Below are 23,253 nucleotides of genomic sequence, written 5' to 3' on the forward strand. Positions count from 1 at the left end.
TTAACTCATCTTAGAAGTTATTTTGGAGAAACAGGTTTTTTTTTATTTTGTCTGTTGGGTTCCTTTGGGGCTTCCTTATTATATAAGTATGTATACTGTTATGCTCAGGCCGATTATCTTCGCAAACCGAGTCCTGGGCCTTGATATATGTATTTTGGCACTCTTTGTATATTTCTTCACTTGAACTTACTCCTTGTCTGTTTGTTTACGTTATCGATCGGAGTGTTGTGCTTTTTAATTTAACGGTTTTGATTTATCCACTTTCTTCAAAGGCTCCTAGTTATAAACATTTTTGCAATACTATACGTACTAAATTTTGTTTTTAGAGGTCGTAATACCTCACCACATCTGTTTTATGACTTAAGCATAAGACTCTGTGTGGTATGGTGTTACACAGTTCTGGTCTTAAGTGAGCGCTACGCTTCGCCGTCCTCACTAGACCCTACTCAATATCTCAGGCAAGGTTTTGAAAACCGAACTGGTTATTGAACTGTTCTAGCTACTGGTTTACTGGTTTACTGGTTCAACCGTAATTCAACCAAAAAAACATTTTTATAATAAAATAATGAATAAAATATAAATAAACACATTGAACCATAATATTATGATCTCATTCAATTACAATCTCAGAAGTCAAAATAACAAAAAAAATCAACACAATCACAATATATGAACTGAAGGATAAAAACTACAAACATATGCATCAACACTGCTATATTTCTAGTTAACAGTCTCACCTGAAAAGTTTGAGTATATTCTTGATAGTGGAGAAAATATTATTATTTTTGTTTACTTCAAAGGAAAAAGGTTCATCTATGAATTTAGATCATAAAAAATATGATTACTTTCTGATGGGTTTTTCGTGTTGCTTTCCAGCAAAGTAAGATCCTCGATCTTGGTTTCAGTTTTCTGCAAAGTAAGAATTTTAGACTCAATAGGCAATTACAAAAGAGACATTACTAGTTTACTGAAACAGAATAACACTACTAGTGCCTAAGCTAATGGAGATTCTAAGCAAGCTACCTTCCTTGAATTACAAATTTCTAGTACACATCGAAAGAAAAATGATAATGAAACAACATACAGATTCTCTAGTTCAAGCTTTTTCAGCAATGAAAACTGCTTTGCATTTCGACTACTTCCCCACCAACAACCATATTAATCACAACACCATCTACAGAAACAAGTCATAAAATTTTATCAACAATAATCCAATCCACCACCGTTTTCTAGGAGCAGAGTGAAAGAATCAATAAACCAAACCCTAATGAGATTGATTCACAGAAACGATACCATACCATCTTGAATTGAAGCCTGTCCCAGGAATCACAAAATTTTAAAGAAATCACAGAAATCAAATCACAAACAATCCAAAAATATAAATTATAATGAACAAAATCAAAATCCCAAGAATAATCAGAATCAGAAATATAAATTATAATTAATATAAATCACATAAATCAGAACAATGCTATAATAATTAACAAATTCACCAAAGTAAATTAAGAATACATAGATATGATAGAAAACCCTAAAACCAGTAACAACAGCTAGAAGCATATAACAGAGCAGGTCCTTAGTAATAGGGGGAGCAACACTGACCAGTGGAACAGAGCTTCGCGACGGAGGCAAGAGGCGAGTCCGGCGACTGTGCTTCCACTGCCGAATCGTTAGCTGCATGAGCAAGAGTGAGGGAGTGAGCTTTGAAGCTCCAACTTGCGACGCGACAAGAGCAGTCCGGCGACTGAACGGAAGTGAGGGAGTGAGTGAGCTGGCGTTGAGAGGAACGACGAGCTCGAGATTGATGGGAGGGAGGGAGTGTGTGTTGCTGCTACGCCGTTAGAGTGAGTTAGGGTTGCTGGGTTGGTAATGGTTAGGGTATTAGTGGATCAGCTCACAAAACGGTAGCGTTTTTGGTAATATTCAGAAAAGCGGCCGGGTCCCGGTTCGGTCCGACCTACCGGTTCTTGGCCGGTTTAGCGGTTCAATTTTGGTTTTCTATTTTTGCGATTTTAGCATATGACCGAACCGTAATTTCCATCGGTTCACGGTTCGACCGATCGATTCGAACCAGTTTTCAGAACCTTGGTCTCAGGTGAGTGCTACGCATCACCGTCCTCACGAGACTATATTCATAATCAATGAACATAGATAATTTTAAATTTCAATTTTTTTAAAATTTCAAATTTTAGAATTTGAAATCATTAAATTTTTTTAAAACAAATCATTTTGAATTTTACTTTTTTTTTAATTTTAAAAGTATTGGAAATTTAAGGTTGCAGAATAAATATTAAAATAAGTAATTTTAATTAATCAAGTTAAATAAACGTACTACTTTAAGAAATGAGAAGTTTAAATTAAAAAAATTAAAATACATGTGATAATATGTGTCCAATTTAATAAAAAACGAAAAAAAAATCAGATAGGCTTAGACACACATAAATATCATCACGTGTTAGTATGTCTAACTTTATTCTCAACGTGTATTTTTGAAATAAATTTAGAAATAGTATATATTATTATTTACTAAAATAAAAAATATTTTAAATACTCTCTATAATTAAAATAAGACATTAAAATCAATTAAAAAATAAACTTATGTTTTACTATCAATAAAATATCAAAATATTATTATGTTTTATCTAAAAAAATATTTTATATTTTATATATATGTGTGTCCCTATATCTTATAAAATTTTAAAATTCATGTATCAAAATATTTCGTATCGTATCGTATTCTGGTGCACGAAATTGTGATCTCCAGGCTCGAACAAATCCTGGTAATGGCTCCAAAGCTTGGTGCTCTGATCTTAATTCATAGTTGTCACAACTTCGATACAACTAACCAGCAAGTGCACTGGGTCGTCCAAGTAATACCTTACGTGAGTAAGGGTCGAATCCCACGGAGATTGTTGGTATGAAGCAAGCTATGGTCACCTTGCAAATCTCAGTCAGGCGGATATAAAGTGATAATGGTGTTTTCGAATATATAATAAAATAGAGATAGAGATACTTATGTAAATCATTGGTAGGAATTTCAGATAAGCGAATGGAGATGCTTTTCGTTCCTCTGAACCTCTGCTTTCCTGCTATCTTCATCCAATCTGTCTTACTCCTTTCCATGGCTGGCTGTATGCAAGGGCATCACCGTTGTCAGTGGCTACATCCCCTCCTCTCAGTGAATAATATGCTCACGCACCCTGTCACGGCACGGCTATTCATCTGTCGGTTCTCGATCATGCTGGAATAGGATTCACCCTCCTTTTGCGTCTGTCACTAACGCCCAGCACTCGCGAGTTTGAAGCTCGTCACAGTCATTCAGTCATTGAATCCTACTCGGAATACCACAGACAAGGTTTAGACTTTCCGGATTCTCTTGAATGCCGCCATCATTCTAGCTTACGCCACGAAGATTCCGGTTAGGAGATCTAAGAGATATTCATTCTAGCTTATTTCATGTAGAACAGAAGTGTTTGTCAGGCACGCGTTCATAAGGGAGAGGGATGATGAGCGTCACACATAATCATCACCTTCATCACGTTCTTGGGTGTGAATGGATATCTTAGAAGCGAAATAAGAAGAATTGAATAGAAAACAGTAGTACTTTGCATTAATCTTTGAGGAACAGCAGAGCTCCACACCTTAATCTATGGAGTGTAGAAACTCTACCGTTGAAAATACATAAGTGAAGGTCCAGGCATGGCCGAGATGGCCAGCCCCTCTGATCTAAGAACCAGGCGTCCAAAAGATGGTCAAAAAGACTAGTAAAAGGTCCTATTTATAATAAACTAGTCACTAGGGTTTACATGAGTAAGTAATTGATGCATAAATCCACTTCCGGGACCCACTTGGTGTGTGTTTGGGCTGAGCCTGAGTGTTGCACGTTCAGAGGCCATTTGTGGAGTTGAACGCCAGTTTGGGCGTTCAACTCTGGTTTTGGATCCTTTTCTGGCGCTGGACGCCAGATTTGGGCAGAAGGCTGGCGTTGAACGCCATTTTACGTCGTCAATTCTTGGCCAAAGTATGGACTATTATATATTGCTGGAAATCCCTGGATGTCTACTTTCCAACGCAATTGGAAGCGCGCCATTTCGAGTTCTGTAGCTCCAGAAAATCCACTTTGAGTGCAGGGAGGTCAGAATCCAACAGCATCAGCAGTCCTTTTTCAACCTCTGAATCTGATTTCTGCTCAAGTCCCTCAATTTCAGCCAGAAAATACCTGAAATCACAGAAAAACACACAAACTCATAGTAAAGTCCAGAAATGTGAATTTAACATAAAAACTAATGAAAACATCCCTAAAAGTAACTAGATCCTACTAAAAACATACTAAAAACAATGTCAAAAAGCGTATAAATTATCCGCTCATCATATTCCGTATCCGTATCAGTCCATTATAAATTCCCTTTAACATCATCATTCATAAGGAATCGAACACGTTCACTGGGCGGTAAATCTAAGAACCTGAATCCTTGTCTACAACTTGAATCCTTGTCTACAAGTGAGGCTTAGTTTAACTCCATTATTATTATTATTATTATTATTATTATTATTATTATTATTATTATTATTATTATTATTATTATTATTATTATTATTTAGGTCCATATCATTTTTTTCCTACTTCATATATAGTCCATAACTTAATTATATCGTATGGATCACAATATTCACACCAAACCAAAAAAGCAAGCCCAAACACCATATAACAAAAATTTTTCTGAAACAGCAGAAAAAAGCCTAGCAGATTTACTAATCACCAAGACAACTCCTCTCATAGTTTCTGCGACTTCTGTGAATGCAGCAGGGTTTTTTGCATGGATCTAAAAACCGGACCGGACTAACTGGTTCAACCGGTTCAACCGAAAACCGGCAAAGAAGACGGTCCGGTCATCCTCTTAAAACCGTTAGATACAAAACCGCTTTAAAACATTGAACTGGTCAAGAAACGGACGGTTGGATTGGATCAGAAATCGGCCGGTTCTTAGAAAACGACGCCGTTTTGCCATTTAAAACAAAAAAGTATGGTTCTGAAAATCGAACCGAACCGACCGGTCCAACCGATTTAATCACAAACCGGCAATAATAACGATTCGGTTTGATGTCTCAAACCGAAAATTACAAAACCGGCCATAAACCGCTAAACTGGCCGAGAACCGGCCAGTCGAACTGGAACCGGAACTGGCCGGTTTGAACAAAACGACACAGTTTTGCGCTTAAGGGAAAATCAAAGAAGCCAAAACGCGTCTTATACTCTTATCCATCTCCTTCCTTATTCCATCGAGCAAACACGCCCAGCCTCAACCAAGGGAAAAACCACCGCCGCCACCACCGCCGCAAGGAGGAGCTGTCTTTGCCGCCGTCCGTCGAAGTCAGGGGCTTGTCTCCTCGAGTCTTCGTGCGTCGCAATCAGGGGAGTTTCTTCCAAGTCTTCAATCTGTTCGCAGTCACAAGTCGCAGGCGCGCCGTTTCTCCCCCGAGCTCGGTGGCCGTCGTCTTGTCGCCGTTGTCTGTCGCCATCTGTCGCAGTCAGGGGTTTGTCTTCTCGAGTCTTCGTGCATCGCAGTCAGGGGAGTTCTCCAAGTCCTCGATCTGTTCGCAGTCCCCGTCGCAGGCGCGCTGCTTCTTCCTCGTGCTCGGCGGCCGTCATCTTGTCGCCGTCGTCTGTCGCCATCCGTCCTCCTCAGCGATCGAAGGTCAGTGACTCAGAGCTCATTTGTTCTTCGTTTTTTTTATTTTTTTTTATGCTTTGATCAGAAATCCTTGCATGATTATTGAATATGCTTTGCATTTTTAATAATTTTTAACTATAATTGATTAATTTTTTGTTACTGTGAACTGTGAACTTTGTTGAATAATTATTGTTAGTTAAGCTGTGAACTTTGTTGTTGTTACTTGTTACTGAGTTGAATAATTATTGAATAATTTGCCGTGGGTTCTTGTGAACCTGTGATTGATGATGATTGATGACTCTGTTGTTGCCCATTGCTCACTGCTTCTTGCTTAAATTGAAAATCTTGTTAATCTTGTTAATTAAATTGAGGATTGATGATTAAATTGTTAACAGAACCCACTTTACAAAAAATCAAGAAAGAAATCATATTGGTCATATGATCTACACAATCCATGTATTTTCATGTGTTCAGAATATCTAAGCTGTGAATTTATCTTGTTACCAGGCCCAACATAGATGCTAATAGAAAACTGTTACTAAACTATGAATTTTTTGTCAAATGGTTGATATTTTTTAGGTTGGTGATCATGATAGGAAATACAGGGAAGCTTAGGATTAAAAATGGGTAAGTTGCATTTTTTGACCCATTTTTATTTTGGTTTCTATTTGGTAACAATTGTAATTGAGAACTTTCATAGGTACTTTCTCATGTTTTTAGATTGGGAGATTGCAGACTCGACACTGCAGTTTTGATAATGCCATTTCCAGCAAGCTTCCAATTTGTTTATGTAGTTTGTGTCTCTACTTGTCAATTGTTGTATATATGAATGTGTGATATATGATGTTTGTCTCTCTGTTCTCTCTTCCTTTTTACCTTTTGTTGATTGTGGTAGAGTTGTTTGCCTATGTTTATTCACTAAAGTATCTGTATTTTGATAAGATCATATGGCTGGCTTTGGATGATGACATTTTATGTAATATTTTAAATTTAGAAGAGATTTTAAAATTTATATTAAACTATAATTATATTTTAGAATGTTTATTTATAATTTATCTATTATTTTATTATAAAACGGTTTTTCGGTTGAACTATGATTAGACCGGTTGGACCAGTAAATCAGTGAACTAGTGGCTAGAGCGGTTCAATGACCGGTCCGGTTTTCAGAACCTTGAAAAAAAGTAAAAAACAAAGGGAACCTGAAAACGGCCAAACCGCACGCACGAGTCACACACTCACACTTCACCCCTCCCCCCAAACTCGTTCGTGCTAGCCCTAGCCCCAGTAACACTTCAAACAATGTCTCCCTCTCCCTCCCCAGCCACAGCCCTAGCCCCCAACCCAAAAGCCTAGCCTCTTCCACGGATCCGCCGCTGCCGTCGGTCGGAGGCGCCTCCTCCTTCCCCCTGTCCGAGACCGAAACCCCTAGCTCAGCACGTAGTCGCGTCGTCTTCTTGCTCGAGTTCGAGCTGCAAGCCGTGGTCTCGCCGTCGTCGTCCTTCTCATCTCGCCGTCGCCGTCCTTCTCGTCTCGTCGGCGTTGTCTTTCTCTCGGTCAAAGATTAGTGGTCTGAACTCTGAAATTTCAAATTACTCGAATATTTAATTTCTGAAATTAGGGATTTGTGAATCTGAACTCTGAAGTTAGTGATTGATTTCTGATATGTTACTGATTCTATTCTAATATGTGCTTTTGTTACTGATTCTGAAATTGAGTAATGGTTTTGTTTCTGAAATTGAGTAATGGATTTGTTACTGATTCTGTTCTATGGTCTTATGGATGATTATTTGATTTCTGGCCGTTCTGTTGCTGTTTTTAATTTGGATTATGATTTATTGATTTTAGTTATGGATGGAAGTATTAATCAAGAAGCAGTTGTTGATAATGCCTGTTTGAGTAATAATTCATTTGCCAATCCTCCTAATTCAAATGATTCTGCTAATCCTAATCCACCTAGTTCGAATAATAGTCAGTCACAAGGTTCTTCTAATTTACGGATTTTGATGATTGATAAATCTTCATGTTGGTTTTTAATATTTAGATATTTCTTTTTACTATTTAACTTCTGAGATTGTATTTTGATAAGATCATATGGATTTGATTGATGACACTTTGTTGCTGAATGCTAATTTTTGTTGCTGAATGCCCTGTTTGTTGCTGAATGCTGTTGGTAATGGTGTTTTTGTTGTTGAATGCTGAATGCTGTTGGTAATGGTGGTTTTGTTGCTGAATGTCCTGTTTGGTGCTGGCTGTGCTACTGCTGTTTTTAATTTTGTGAATGATTTATTATTCAGTTATGGATGATAGTATTAATCAAGAAGCAATTGCTGAGAACAATGCATCTGTGAACAATAACTTGCTTGCCAATCCTAATCCTCCTAATTCGAATGATACTGCCAATTCTAATTCTCTTGATAACAATGCATTTGATGATTGATAAATCTTTATGTTGGTATTTAATGTTTAGATATTCTCTTTATTATTTAACTTTTGAGTATGTATTTTGATAAGATCATATGAATTTGGTTGATGATATTTTATGTATTGTTTTAAATTTCGAAGATATTTTAAGATTTATATTAGATTATAATTATATTTTAGGATGTTTATTTATAATTTATTTATTATTTTATTCTAAAACGGTTTTTTCGGTTGAACCACCGGTTGTTTCGGTTCTACCCCTAATGTAGCCACATCGTTTCAGCAGGTGAATACAATTAATACAAGGCAAGAATTGAATAATTGATTAAGTGAAGGAGGGAATCGAACTGATGAATATTCGGGGTCAGGGTCAGGGTCCGCCTCCGGTTCCGGCAGCGGCGGCAGGGATGATGGATGGGATTGGGGTTCCGGTTGCTCCGAATCCGATAAACAGGAAGAAGGGGACCGGGGTGAGGGCGTGGCTGCTTCTCGATTCCAGTGGTCAGAAGCAGGTTGTGGAGGCCGGCAAGCACGCCATCATGCGGCGCACAGGTCTCCCCGCCCGCGACCTCCGTATCCTCGACCCCCTCCTGTCCTACCCCTCGACCGTGCTAGGCCGTGAGAGGGCCATCGTGATCAACCTCGAGCACATCAAGGCCATCATCACCGCCCACGAGGTCCTCCTCCTCAACTCCCGCGACCCCTCCGTGACCCCTTTCGTGGAGGAGCTCCACTCGAGGATCCTCCGGCACCACCAAGTCCAGGGAGCTGCTGCGGCAGCTGCGGCTTCGGATGATTTCAAGCTGAGCAAAGTGTACGACTCGGAAGAAGGGCAATCAAGAGAGGGACAGGATGAAGATGAAGATCTCGATCCCGTTGGGGAGCAAGTGAAAGCCCAATCGAAGCAGAATGGTATTCAGAACGGTGATGGCATGAAGATCCTGCCGTTCGAGTTTGTGGCACTGGAGGCCTGCCTGGAGGCTGCGTGCAGTGTGTTAGAGAACGAGGCAAAAACCCTGGAACAGGAGGCCCACCCTGCCTTGGACAAGCTCACTTCCAAGATCAGTACTCTCAATTTGGAACGGGTTCGTCAAATTAAGAGCCGACTTGTTGCCATCACTGGTCGCGTTCAGAAGGTAAGGGATGAGTTAGAACACTTGCTCGATGACGACGACGATATGGCTGAGATGTATCTCACCGACAAGTTACAACAGCTCCACAGTTCTTCTGCCTCCTCTATAAATGATGATGATGTTGACAATGACCACCATAATCAGCTTGATGTCGATGACAGGCACGTGTACATGTAAATCTTTTCTGTTTGCCTTGAATCTTGTTAGTTAGTACTGCTTTACTGATTCTAATTCTCCAATTAGCAGCATTCCTCCTGAAATATCACTGGAAGAGGGTGGAGCTGCTGCAAGCGATGACGATAATCAACATGATGATGACAGGTTATTAGTGGGAGTTAGCAGGGACAGCCGTGCTAGCACTACCTACAGTACCACAACTAAGCATCTTGATGTGGAGGAGCTTGAGATGCTCTTGGAAGCATATTTTGTGCAAATCGATGGCACACTCAACAAGCTCTCTACTGTATGCCTTTTCATTTCTTTGTCATGCCCTTTTCCGTTGCCTATAACTACCATTTACACTTTTAATCTTGTGTTTTATAAGCAACTAATTCCCGTTTCCAAGAATTATTGTGACGCTTGTCTGGTTTCTTTCTAATTGAGGATTTCGCTTGTTATTGCTTGCAAAAGATCCAAACATGTTAGAGATTCAAAATCTTAGGGACAATTTCTCTTTTTGGGTAATAGAGGCAAATATTGTGCCTTGGTAGTTTTAGGCTATGGTCTTTTCAAAGAAAATGCTTAAAACAAATTTTAACCAACATATTTCTGGTCTGGTGAGCTTCTTGTGATTTACATGTTACCTTAACGATAAGATTGGTTTTGATGTTGTTTTGTTGTGGTGATCCTGTTGAAGCTAAGGGAATACGTGGACGACACAGAGGACTACATCAACATAATGCTGGATGACAAACAGAATCATCTGCTCCAAATGGGAGTCATGTTAACCACAGCAACTCTGGTAGTGAGTGCCTTTGTCGTTGTCGCTGGTATTTTCGGCATGAACATTCATATTGAGCTATTTGATTCAAATATTACCGGGAATGGAGAGTTCTTCTGGACTGTTGGGGGCAGTGCTGCTGGAACCATTTTCTTGTATGTGGTTGCCATTGCCTGGTGCAAGTACAAACGCTTGCTCGAGTAGCTGCACGCCCTGTTTATGTGCACACATAGAAGAAATGTTATGCAATACAAAAATCACTCCTTTTTTATCCACCTGAAATTCTAATAATACAGTGCAACATTGTTACATTACCACATTACCTGCTGCTACTTCTATTTGTGATCTTCAACTATTTTATTCGTTTTGCGCAATATTCTGTGGAAATATTATACTAGATCGAAAGAAAGGTCATTAGGGTAGAAACATGCCAGTTATTTGGGATCTGTACATAGACTTATTCATTTTCATTGTGAAATAAATTGAGAAACGCTTGAGAAAGAACAATGAGGGGTTCATGGCTGTTACCTGAGCTTTAAATTGGAAGAGAATATCGAGTTAATTTTCATTTTCAGTACCTAATTATGGGGCAGTTACATTTGGCTCTTTGATAGTTTACCTACTTTACTTTGATCAATTGCCAAATTTTAAACAAATTAAACATGAATAAAGATGTTATTAATCGTTGATCATTGAATAACAAAATATTAATTGTTAACATTTTTATAAATCTCAAAGCATGTATATTTTATTGATCTTGTTACAATGATGAGATTTGCTTGACTTCAAAGATCACATACACAAAAATTACAGTCTCTTGATTTCTAGGGATAAATAAGGGTATACATCTGTATAAGTGGTATGAGAAGTTATTCATTGGATAAGAAATCCCTAGTTAGAAAAATGAAAATAAATTGCCAAATGATCATTCCAAGAGGCACTACATTCGAGATGCATCTTTTAGGAGTCACTGACAAGCTGAAGAGTGGGCATGGAGGTTCCAGCCATGAAGGATTTGAAGAGTGAAAGAGCAAGTTTTGGTCTATGCAAAGGAACTTCATGTCCTGCTCCCCTTATTGCTACAAAGGTGAGTCCATCATATTCTTGTGTCCACCCTCCCACCTGTTTTTTATGACAAATTTAAAATTTCCATCTAGTAACCTTTACTAACTTCATGGATATAATCAATTTCCATCTAAAGACATCAATGATCTAACTTGCATCAAAGTATCAATTCACAAATATTTTCACTTATTGGATTTCAACGTTCACTGAACGACTAAAATTTTCCCCAGAGCTTGAAGAAAACAAACTCCAATTTGTAGTTCTGAACGAACCTGCCACAAAACCCACAAAGCATGAGTACAAGAAGAAGGAAAGGAAATCCTACCCATAAAGCTCGCTCAGACAGATACCAATCTTAGATAAATGCAATTGGCTAGCAAGCCCTTCTTCACCTTCAATTAAATGAGCATTCAGCCAAAGCGCGAGTTTGCACCCTTTAGCCAAATTTCAATTTAATATACTGCGAGGGCCTTGAAATGGCACAACAATCAATGGATAGAACGTTTTACTATGTAGTTTGAAAATGGTGGTTCTTTACATGCCTTAGAGAGTCGGTTGGATATTCCTGTTTCTCATGTACGATAAAAATTGAGTAGGTAATTCTGCTAGAAGTGCTTGAACTACTGAAATTTCTCCACCTGCAATGGGAAGATTGCAAAGATTTTTTGAGTTAGAAGGCAATAGGATGGAGTTACATCATAATATGCAAACTGATACCTACTTTGAACATCTCGAAATGGAACAAACTGGACTATATCTCGTTAAGCAACATGTCCGAATGAACTTTCGAGTCTCTCCCCCTTGTCAGCATCTAAAATCTATTCAAAGGAGTAGCAAAACTAAAAAAAACCAGTTGTGGTATACTGATCACACAGTTCCCATGAGGAACAGTTATGTATAAAAAGCCGAGATGTTTTCATACCTCCATTTCTTTGAAATCAGCTCCTCCAACTCCAACGATAAGGATTGATAATGGTAGGTCAGAGGCTTTAACAAGGGCATCTATTGTTTCTTGGAGATCTGTCACCACTCCTTCCTAGTGATGTCAATTAAATGTCAGCATCAGCAGTGGAAAAGCAAGATGATGCAAAAAATCATCACAGGCTTAGAAGTCACGACAAAGAAGAATTTTTTCTCATATGCAACACAGATATAGAGTGATTAGCTCTGCTATGATTATATGGCTGAATCAAGGCGCATGTCGGAAAGAGACATGGAAGAAAAAAGACTACAGGAAGAGTAAATTGCAGCTACATAGTTCTAGAGAGAAATAAAAAAGTTCTAATTCTTATTTCTTACTGTGATAATTAACAAAACAAAATACTTTCTTGCACCAGTTGCTACAGATTGGCTGGCAGTAAGTGCAGCATTGCTTATGACAGGTCCAAAAAGAGTTGGTCCCGCAACAGAAACATTAAGCAGGGCACTTGTGTATGCCATCATAATTCCTTGGATCCCTTCCACCTGTTAAACACAGAACTTCAATCATGATGAACTATTTTATGATAAGTGAAAACAAGCAAGAACAGGTGTAGCATATCTACCTCAAAATAGTGAGTTAGTGACTGCTTCCATTGAGGTTAAAACAATGGGAAACAGGACCATCAATTGGTCGGGCACCAAATCCCCATGAAGGAAATCGTTTGTCTGAATCAGAAAACTGTAGCACCTCTCCAACCTCAACAATTGCCTAGAAATAAAGTTGTGACAAGTTCAAGACAAGGATAGCTGGAAGAACAAATGATTCAAACTAAAGATCACTTCTCAGTTCTCACCTTCTGGTATGCATTTGGCCGTCCTGAAGAATCTGGAAGACGTGGATTCCCATTTGAAGCTGATAAACCAGGAGGTTAGTTATATTTGATTAAGAATGCATAAACCTTTGTCATCCAGGTATATCTAAGGCCCCTCATGTTGACAACTACAGAAATCTAGAAAATAATAAGGTACACTTCATTTGAGGATATGAGCTGTACCTGTAAAATCAATGGCCACCATGAAGTTCAATTCAAAACCCGCAGACATGTAATCAAGGAAACTATATTGGACACTTTCAGAAAATTTGTCCAGATATACCCGGCTCTTTAATACCTGTATTATAGAAAAATATGTTTTATACTTTTTAGAGAAAGAAAGAAGGATTCATGACACAAATAAACTTTATAATAAAACCTTGTTATGAGAATTATGACCACCGCCAGTAGGCAAAAATAAAGTTCCTCCTTGACCACTAGCATGAAGCTTCTCCAACTCTGCCAAAGACTTTTGCACTTTTCTGATAAAACAAAGAAGCATTTCAGCCTAGAAAGTATATTGATAGACAAAGGAACAAACAGAGGAAGGAAATTAAAAAGTAACTGTCAATTACCCTATCAAATCATGTTTGCCATTGGTATTGAAGTTATAACACTAGTATCAAAGGATTGTCCTGTATATAATAAAAACGAAAAAATGAGAGAGCTTCCACTGTGTCTAAATCATGAAGTTCAACATATTATTCCATATATAATCTCATAAAACATGGCCATATTTCCATACTTCTATAGTTTTACGGAAAGAATAAATTAAGAGGGTGATCCTTGTACCTTGCCTCCTACTTGTTGAATGTTTAAGAACACTGGCTTCCACTGTGGGCTGAGATCATTCTTTATAACTTCTGTTTTACAAATTGGAATATGGGTACCACCTTCCACAACTTTTGATATTATCAAAAAAGGATCCTACAAGACAAAACAAAACCATGTCTTATTTTATATAATAATTGGCTTTCCATATAACACCTAACAAGAAAAGGAAAAACTAAGACATACACTTTTTGAGAAGAGATCCCTATTTTCCAAATCTGAGCACCTAAATATCATCTCTACTGTAGTCTTTGAGCCAACACATTCCTCGGCATGCACCAAGAGCTTCCTGCAATTTTGGGAATGCATAGATCTGATAGGATCTTCTCTATGTAGCTCTAATGCCAACGATCGATCAGACTTTATAATTATCTGCAGATGCCATACTGTCACTGTTGATGGGAAGAGTTCTTGGGAAGATAATTTATTTTCAGAAATGAATAAGGTGCTAGTGCATCATAATTTGAGTATGCATTATGAAATGCTCGTCTTTTCTGAAAAACTTTTCAATATGCTTGGCAGTTACCTAGTAAGCTATTAACTCAAAGACTGAGATGGTAAGCACTTTCAAACAGCATATATTGGGATTTGGGGGAAAAAGTAATAAATGTGAGATAGTGAGAAGCCATGAAGATACAGCTTAACTGAGAGTATAATGAAATTTTTATTTACTTGTCAGATATCAGACCACAAAAACTTGAACAGCCACAATAGCCTGAAAGATTTCCACATTACCTCCGATAATGCACAAGTTGCCTCACCTAGAAATTGTTTCTCTTCTAGCTTAAGCATCTGTATAAGTCAATCAAAACTTACAAATATGGACTTTTATGCTTTAACTTGTTATCACATCTAATGAAAGAGAAAGTAAAAAGTTCCACATAGCAAATTAATGTATAGTTTTGGAAATAACTAGGAATATGTTGTTTCACAACCTTATGAAAAGATTGTGCAGAATGTCAACCAATAAAGAAAAAACTTAAGCAGGTTCAGTTGTATGCATAGAATCATAAAGAAGTCACAAAACAGTAAAATTCACAATCCTATTAAGAAAGGGTTACACTTTAGAATATAACATGTAAAATTATCTTTATTAAATAGCCACTTGAACTTAAAGTTACAGGAAAAAGGGTGACTTCAAGAGTCTCCAAGGTAAACACTATACCTTCACATCCAAATTGTGAAACTGAGTATCAATGTCGTACACTCGAAACCTGTGATAAAAAATATTTTACAGAATGATTCCTAGTGAAAAAACAAAATGCTAGTGTGCCTTGTTAGAAGTATAAATATAAGCATTTAACTTGCAAAGAATTCAGAACTACTTCAGTACGGCCGATTTCCTCAAGTGCTCCATGTTTCCCTCTTGTATAAAGAACCATCATTGGATCACTCTACAGCAAATAACAGCCACACAAACAGTCAATGGTGACCGTATTTACCATCACAACAATTTTGCAGGAAAAGATAACAATCCAAAACCAGAATGAAATAACAATGGCCTGGCCCGATTTTCATTATAAAATATATGTAGTTTCAATGCAACGTCACCATAATCAAATAGTCCTGCACAATTGCCTAAAATAAATTATGGATTTGCAATAATTTCGTGGTTTGTTTGTTTGTTTTGCTTTATTTTTTTTTAAAAAAAATCACGAGCTCGTTGCAGAAAACAAGAGATAATTCTGGTCTTGCAACACTGAAATTGACATTCATCAACTGAACTACAGGAAACTGAAGCTGAAAGAAATAACAGAACAAAGATATAAACGACGATTGATGCTCGAAACGACGAACCTTAGAGAGAACATCTCGATCACGCAAGCCGGAAGCAGAAAACGACAGCTGCCAACAAAACGACAAAAACGTTACCATAAGAGAAGTTAGTTAGGTAAGAGTAGGAGTGGTGGAAGGTAAAGAAGCGGAAGAGAGTGAGGAACCTCGATCTGAGAGAAGAGGCCGGGTAGCCACGGGACCTGAGGAAGTTGTCGACAGCGTCGTTGGGAGCGTCGATGGCGTTGAGGAGGCCTCGGGCAGTTCCCCCGATGGCAGCGCGGCCACCGGAGACGTCGGAGAAGCAGTTACCCATCGGAGACTGAAATTGAATTGAACAATGAATGAATGGAATAATCCTAATCCTGTTGCTGTTCCTTGTTTATCTACTTTGTTAGTTGCCAATCAAATAAATATCTATGAACTTTGTTAGCTTCTTCCTCCATTATTTCCAGAACCCTTCCTCACTCCTCAGTGGCAGTGCTCGCTTTGGACTTTACATTATATAAAGCTGTGGGGGCACCAAAACGCGGTTTTGTTATTTATGTCTGCTTTACCTTCCTTGGAAAAGAATAAGAATTTTCACAAGCGAAGACTTCAAATTATTAGTAAAAGGCTTCATATTTTCATTTCCACTGATTCCTATCTTTTTGTCGCTCTCTTTGCTCTTTTGAAAGATGATGAAGACCTAGAGAGTTGTCCGTGCAACTAAGTATGTAACATTCAAATGGAGCTTAATTAAATGAAATATAGAATATATAGCCGAGGAGTACTAGGGCCAGCACTTTTGTTAAATTTAAGAGTAAATACCCTTTTCGGTCCCTGTCCATTTTGAAAATTGACTATCCGCTTCCTAACGTTTATAAATTATCAAATCGGCCCTTATCCATTTACTCTGTGATACCAATTAGTCTTTGAGTTGGTTTCTCCGTTCAAAGTCGACGGAAAACGCTGAGGTGTAACGTGCAGTCCGTGACGTGGCGTTGGATCATCAAACGTGGATTGCTCTGTAAGCATGTGGACAAATAAGCCCCTGCAGACTCAGCAAAGCGACGTCGTTTTGCTTGGCATCATTTTGCTCGTTTGGGGTGAAATTCCATTCTCCCCCTTGTGCACACCCCCATCACCATACATCACCCTCGTTCTCTCCTGAAAATTACGAAGAAACCCTAAGAGACCGAAACGTCTCCCTCCAAGCAAGCTGACAGAGACTTCCAACAGGGAGGAGTTGACGGTGCTGCAGACGGAGGAACTGACGGCGCTACTAAGGTTAGTGTCGCTATCTGATCTTAGTGCTTCGTTAGCTTGTGTTGGTCCATTTTTTTTTTTCTGAACTTGGTTATGGTTAATGATGATTTGGATTACTGATCACCTCATGCATGGTCTAAAATGTTAAAATGAGGCGTTTTGGAAGTTGTTAATTAATTTCTAATTATTGCACATTGTTGTTCTAATAGATGTCATATGAAATAGTCCCTGTTTTTCATCATGGGGGTTGGTTTGAAAGGGATGAAGATGGTGCATTGTTCTACCGCGACGGAAGTGTTGAGACATTTCCTCCGTTAGACATAGATTATGTTAATTTCAAGGATTTGGAGGAAATGTTCAAGGGTTTAGGGTATACAAGTTACAAACAGATGTATTGGTATGATGGCAGTTCCCTTGATTTAGAGTCTGGGTTGCATGTTCTCAAAGGGGATAAGGAAATCAATGAAATGTCTGATAAAAAAATGGAGAATGTGGAGTCGAATTTGCTGGTTATTTACTTTGAGCATGATGTTAGTCAACCAGTATATGGGCCTGATGTTGTTGAGGTAGATTCACCTTCTTCGAATGACGGATATGAAACAACTGAAGACGAACCCTACAAACCCCCTCCAACTGAATTAAAATCTGATAGTAGTAGTAGTGATGAGGAAGTAAATGTACAGAGGAAGAGTGTGAGGAAGAAGCAGCCTAGTGTGAGGATGAAAGAGGCAATGGATGCTGGACAAAAGGGTGCTAGGAAGAAGAGTTGTGTTAGACAACAGACACCTAAAAAGAAGAATAATGCGCCACCTGGTATTTTTGGTGATAAGGACATGTTTCCTAGGACTAAGAAGAAGAAGGCAAAGAGGTATTGTTGGAAGAAAAAGAAAACATGTTCTATCCCAACAAGAAGCAGACAATGAGCCAAACAATGGGCCTAGTGGAGATCAAGGTAATGGGCCAGGTGATGTTGACCCAAATGATGAGGCAAGGGATAAGCCCAATTCAGATCCAGTGGCTGAGGAATTGGACTCAGACCTGGAAAAGCCATATGAATATGAGTCTGAGGCATTTAACTCCCCAATTTCTGACTCAGATGGGGGGCATAAGGCAAGATATCCTGATTTTAATGAGGATGCAGAGTATGGTGAAGTTCAGTTTCAGGTTGGACAACACTTTGAGACAATGGCAATGTTCAAGCAAGCACTTAAGGATTACTTTGTATATGAGGAAAAAGAGCTTATGTATTTGAAGAATGAGCCAAAGAGGATTAGAGCAAGGTGTGCTGAGGAGGGTTGTCTATGGCTGGTGTTTTGCTCTCATAATAGTCAGAGTCTAAGTTTTCAAATCAAGACATTCATTGGAGAGCATAACTGTGGTAGGAATTTGAGCAGCAACATGGCTGATAGATCTTGGGTGACAAGTAAGTTGGTAAAAAGGTTGGTAACTCAACCTCTAATGACTCCGAAAGAGGCACTAGAGCACATGAAGCAGGACTATAATGTCCATATAAATTATAGGATGATATACAGAGCCTTGAAAGCTGCTAGAGAGCAAGTAATTGGAAAGGAGCGAGAACAATATGGAAAGCTACATGACTACTTAAATAAAATTCACAGAAGCAATCCTGGATCCACTGGTATGGTTGATGTCATTCCTCAACCGGAGGGTCGTCCACTCTTCAATAGGTTGTACATTTCACTGGATGCTTGCAAGAAAGGCTTCAAGGCGGGCTGTCGCCCTCTGATTGGATTGGATGGATGCTTCTTAAAAGGATACTTTGGTGGTCATCTGTTGTCAGCTGTGGGGCAGGATGCCAATAATAGTTTCTTTGTTATAGCATTTGCTGTAGTTGAAGCTGAGAACACTGATTCCTGGAAATAGTTTCTTTCAATCCTGCATGATGATCTTGGTTCTGTGGCTGCCAATGGGTGAAATTTCATGTCTGACCAGCAGAAGGTTACATTACTTCTTTCTTTGTGTTTCCTTTTTGTTATATGGTTTGTGTGCTGTGTTTACTTGTTAGTTCAACTGTTCTTATGAATTGTTATTGCAGGGGTTGGCTAAGGCATTGCATGAGGTAATGCCACAAGCCCATCATAGGAATTGTGTCTTACATATATGGAAAAACTTCATCAAACACTTTAAGGACAAGCACACAAAGGGGCTGGTTTGGAAGGCTGCTAAGAGCACAACAATGAGAGAATTCAAAGACTCAATGAAACTTGTGAAGAAGGTGAACACAGCTGCTTGGGAGTATCTACAGAAGTTTGATCCTGCTTCATGGACGAAGGCTTACTTTAGCCATGGCCCGAAGTGTGACAATATCACCAATAACATGTGCGAAGTTTGGAATGCCAAGATCGTAGAGTATAGAGAGAAACCGATTTTAACTATGTGCGAGGAGTTTCGAAGTTACATTATGCGAAAGATGGCAGGGCACAAGCACAGAATAAGCAAATACAAGGGTAAATTAGCTCCAGTTCAACAACTAAGGCTGGATGAGTACATCATTCCTGAGAGCAATAAGCGGACAGCAGAGTGGGCTGGGGATGAGGCAAGGGTATTGTTTGAAGTCCAGAGGTACCAGACTAGAGTGGCTGTTAACTTGCAAAGACATACATGTGCTTGCAACGTTTGGCAACTAACAGGTATATTCATCAACTCATTTCTTGGCAATGATTTAAGTAAAGCTTGATCGAGTAAAAGTCATTTGTGTATCTATCCTACCAGGGTTGCCTTGCAAGCATGCAGTAGCTGCTATCTCAAGGTTAAGGAAACAAGGGCTGAGGCTAGAGAATTTTGCACATAAATGGCTTACAATGGAAGCTGTTCGGGCTACTTATGGGGACTCCATTAAACCAGTGAATTCTGAGGAGTTTTGGAAAGAAACAAACAGGCTGCGTCCAGAGGCACCAATCATTAGGAGACCCCCAAGGAGACCAACCAAAAAAAGGGCTGTTGATGTGGTGGCTGAGTCACAAATGCAGCAGCAAGGTCACAAGGTGAGGAAGTCTTTCCAAGTCACGTGCAGTAAATGTGGGCAAAAGAGACACTACCACATGACTTGCAAAGGAGCTCCTGCAAATCTGAATTGGCAGCCAAAACGAAAGAAGGCAAAGCAACAACAAACTAGAAACCAATCATCACAGCCACCTCCAGATCAGCAGGAAGCACAGGTTAAAGGCTTTCTACATATTTTTCTTTCCCATTGTAGTAGTTGTTATTTCCTCTATTCAATTGAGCAGTATAGTAGCTGAGATTGTTATTTTTTGATTTGCACAGGCCGAGGAAGGAGTTGGAAGCAATGTTCCCCAAAATGTTACTGCCACATCTATTGATCCAGTGGTAGTTTTTTGTTTGAACTTAATGTTCCCCTAAGCTTAAGTTTTTTTTTTCCTATCATGGCTGTGCTTACTTTGCTTCTCATATGTCTTTCACAGGGTAAAGCAAAAAGGCAAAAGAAAAAAGTTCCTAAGACCTCTAACACTCACTCAGTCCAACAAGAGACAAGGGTTGACACTCAATCTTCACACCCTACCCAACCACCAGTAGAGGTAATGTTATTTTACAGATTCATACTCTTTAACTATAAAATTAATTGGCCCAAGAGCATATATAATAAACTGAGTTATTTTCATGTGGTTTAGGGTGTGGACTACAATACTGAGCCCTCAAACCCTTCTACCCCAACTGTACTCAACCACGGGCCAAATTTCAGACCCAAGCAAGCTATAACTAGACCTCCAGCACCTACAGTACACCACCCTCAACAGCAGGCCACAGCCCCAACAGTTCAGCCACCTCTACAGCAAGGAACAACACTAAACTCACAACCATCAACTCAGCAACAACTTCCACCTGAAGGAGCAACTGACTCAGGGACTGCCACAACTCCCTTCATGTTTATCCCCACACCAGGCCTAAATGCACCCCACAAATTCAAGCCAACATATGGGTTTAGGCCACCAAGGATTCAGAAATGACATAATCCTAGTTATAGTTATGAATATTTTGTGTAAAGTTTTTTGGTTGCCAAGTTATTGGAAGTAATACACTAAACAATATGGAACATGTTTTTTGTTTTGTGAATTCAGACATGTGCTGATGATTTTGGCTCACTATGTAAATGCCTTTGTGCTTAGCAGTATGAATATAAACATTATGCTTTTACCTTATACAGTATTGTGCAGAGTTATCTTGGGTTCAGTCTTTACATTATAACAAAGAAAAATTCACATTCAATTCATTTAGAATCTACAATTACAGAGCAAATCAACCTAAATCTTAACAGATATCCATGCATCACTTAAAGCAACACAATATACCCTAAAACACTACAAACACAACTGCTGTTAACACAATTAACATTGCCAGCATAACAAACATACTATGGCTATTACTACATTTTTTTTATTTTGCTTCATATTCATCTTCAAGCTTGAATTCCAGTTGCTCCAACCTTTTCTCCATCATCATCATTCTTCCTTGAATGTCATTGTCATCTTCATTGCCAAAACGTTTAGCAATCAGCTCGTCTAGCCAAACAAAAAAGTTGCAGTGACGTTGCTCCATCTGCAATTGCCATTATAGTGAATACAACTTGTTAAACAACGTGGGAAGTTGATTACATAAACTGAAGATGGGTGCACACTTACGCCATAGTTGGCACAACCCATGAAGATTCTGTCTGGGTTTTTGGCTGTCCCAGACTGTTGCATGACTGCATAGGTGCCACACTTGCATTTAGGGTGCTGGAACTTGGCCTTCTTATCCTCACTTGCATTGCTACTCGAACCCACCAAATTCTTCCTCCAGACACGGCGTGTGTTAGAGGTTGAAGATTGCTCTGGATCGCTCATGCTTCAGGCACTAGTGTTAGGGTTCAGAAATGGAGAGACTGAGATTTCGCCCTAAACGAGCAAAAGGACTTCTTTTTAAAACGACGTCGCTTTGCTGAGTCTGCAGGGGCTTATTTGTCCACATGCTTACAGAGCAATCCACGTTTGATGATCCAACGCCACGTCACGGACTGCACGTTACACCTCAGCATTTTTCGTCGACTTTGAACGGAGAAACCAACTCAAGGGCTAATTGGTATCACGGAGTAAATGGATAAGGGCCGATTTGATAATTTATAAACTTTAGGGGGCGGGTAGTCAATTTTCAAAATGGACAGGGGCCGGAAAGGGTATTTACTCTAAATTTAATCATTAAAAGGAAATTGAATAATTTTATACCATTAGGCATTAGATGTAATCTTACACTATTAAAAACATCATTGATGATTAATTAATGGCTAAAAATCACCAAATTTGCTGGCCCCCTAACAGTGACGGACCCAGAAAATTTTAAGAGTAGGGGCAAAAATATATATACTAAAATAAATTTTGTTAAATATTGTTAATTATGCTAAAAATATATTGGAGATATGAAATAAAAAAAAATTAATGAACACTTTCATTCTTAAAATACTATTCATTATGTATAATTTATAAAAACATATTTTTTTTATTTTTAAATCTTGATCTTAAAATATTTTAATTAAATTAGAGAGAATTTGTCATCTTTATTAATTTTACTTCTATTAATTTTTATACACATTTAATGATAAAAAAATGAATCAATTGGCACATTAGTGCCTATTAATATACTAGTATTTATAATTTGAAACTAGAATTATATATAAATACAAAAAAAAAACTAAATTTATATATGAAAAATATATTTATATAAAATAATAAAAACTTAATGTATAATTATTTTCTCTTTTTTTTCTAAATAATTAATTTTTTATATCTTTTTAATTTAATTTTGATATACTGTCAAATTAAAAATTTTACGCAATTATATATTATAATTAAAAAAAAATACTTTTTATATTCATCATGTAAATAGTTATCTAAAAGAATAAATATAATTAAATGACAATATAAAAAAAATTATATATTTTAATATATCAAATTAACTTCTATACTTTTAAACAATTGTCCTACTACTCATTATAATTTTCAAATATTAATTACCTCTTATTTAATTAGAAAATTTTTTTGTTATAATATTTATAACATAAAATAATTTTTAATCTAAAATAGTTGTTACAAACAAAATTATTTAAGAGATAAAATAAAAGTACTATATAATTTTAAAATAAAAAATATCAATTAATAGATAGATACTATTCTTTTTTATCTCAACTAATTTTTGAAGAAAAAAAAGATACTCATAATTTTGTTTATATTTATAAAATTTTAGTTTGATAATTAAATTTAAAAAATTATGTTATCATTGTTAATTATTTTTTTGTTGAGTTAGTTTATTTACTTATTTTAAATTGTGATATTAAATCAAGTTTAATAAAATAAATATTGTTACAT

At 37.8% G+C, this 23,253-nt stretch overlaps 1 protein-coding gene and 1 pseudogene across 4 annotated transcripts; one reads left to right on the forward strand and one right to left on the reverse strand.

Annotated features, from left to right (window-relative positions):
- The first annotated feature begins 5,220 nt into the window (after positions 1-5,220).
- Positions 5,221-10,673, forward strand: LOC112758702 (magnesium transporter MRS2-3). 4 transcript variants are annotated; one of them, XM_025807420.3, is made up of 5 exons: positions 5,221-5,696; positions 6,252-6,299; positions 8,377-9,387; positions 9,473-9,689; positions 10,083-10,673. In XM_025807420.3, the coding sequence occupies exons 3-5, from the start codon at positions 8,444-8,446 to the stop codon at positions 10,368-10,370; spliced, it is 1,449 nt and encodes a 482-aa protein (XP_025663205.1). In that variant the 5' UTR covers positions 5,221-5,696; positions 6,252-6,299; positions 8,377-8,443; the 3' UTR covers positions 10,371-10,673. The 4 variants fall into 4 exon arrangements, with proteins under 4 accessions (XP_025663205.1, XP_025663207.1, XP_025663206.1 ...); XM_025807422.3 differs by having other exon boundaries at positions 8,380-9,387; XM_025807421.3 differs by lacking the exon at positions 6,252-6,299 and having other exon boundaries at positions 5,222-5,696; positions 8,380-9,387.
- Positions 10,674-10,886: 213 nt separating this feature from the next.
- Positions 10,887-16,176, reverse strand: LOC112758703 (protein BONZAI 1-like; annotated as a pseudogene).
- Positions 16,177-23,253: the final 7,077 nt, after the last annotated feature.

The sequence above is a fragment of the Arachis hypogaea genome, chromosome 16 (genome assembly GCF_003086295.3).
Source record: "Arachis hypogaea cultivar Tifrunner chromosome 16, arahy.Tifrunner.gnm2.J5K5, whole genome shotgun sequence".
Lineage (NCBI taxonomy): Eukaryota > Viridiplantae > Streptophyta > Magnoliopsida > Fabales > Fabaceae > Arachis > Arachis hypogaea.

Bases quoted from the DNA above. Each gene is read 5' to 3' on its own strand.
- LOC112758702 (XM_025807420.3), top strand. From the start codon at position 8,444: ATGAATATTCGGGGTCAGGGTCAGGGTCCGCCTCCGGTTCCGGCAGCG. The intron at 9,388-9,472 runs GCACGTGTACAT...TCCAATTAGCAG, and splicing joins CAGCTTGATGTCGATGACAG to CATTCCTCCTGAAATATCAC. The intron at 9,690-10,082 runs GTATGCCTTTTC...ATCCTGTTGAAG, and splicing joins CACTCAACAAGCTCTCTACT to CTAAGGGAATACGTGGACGA.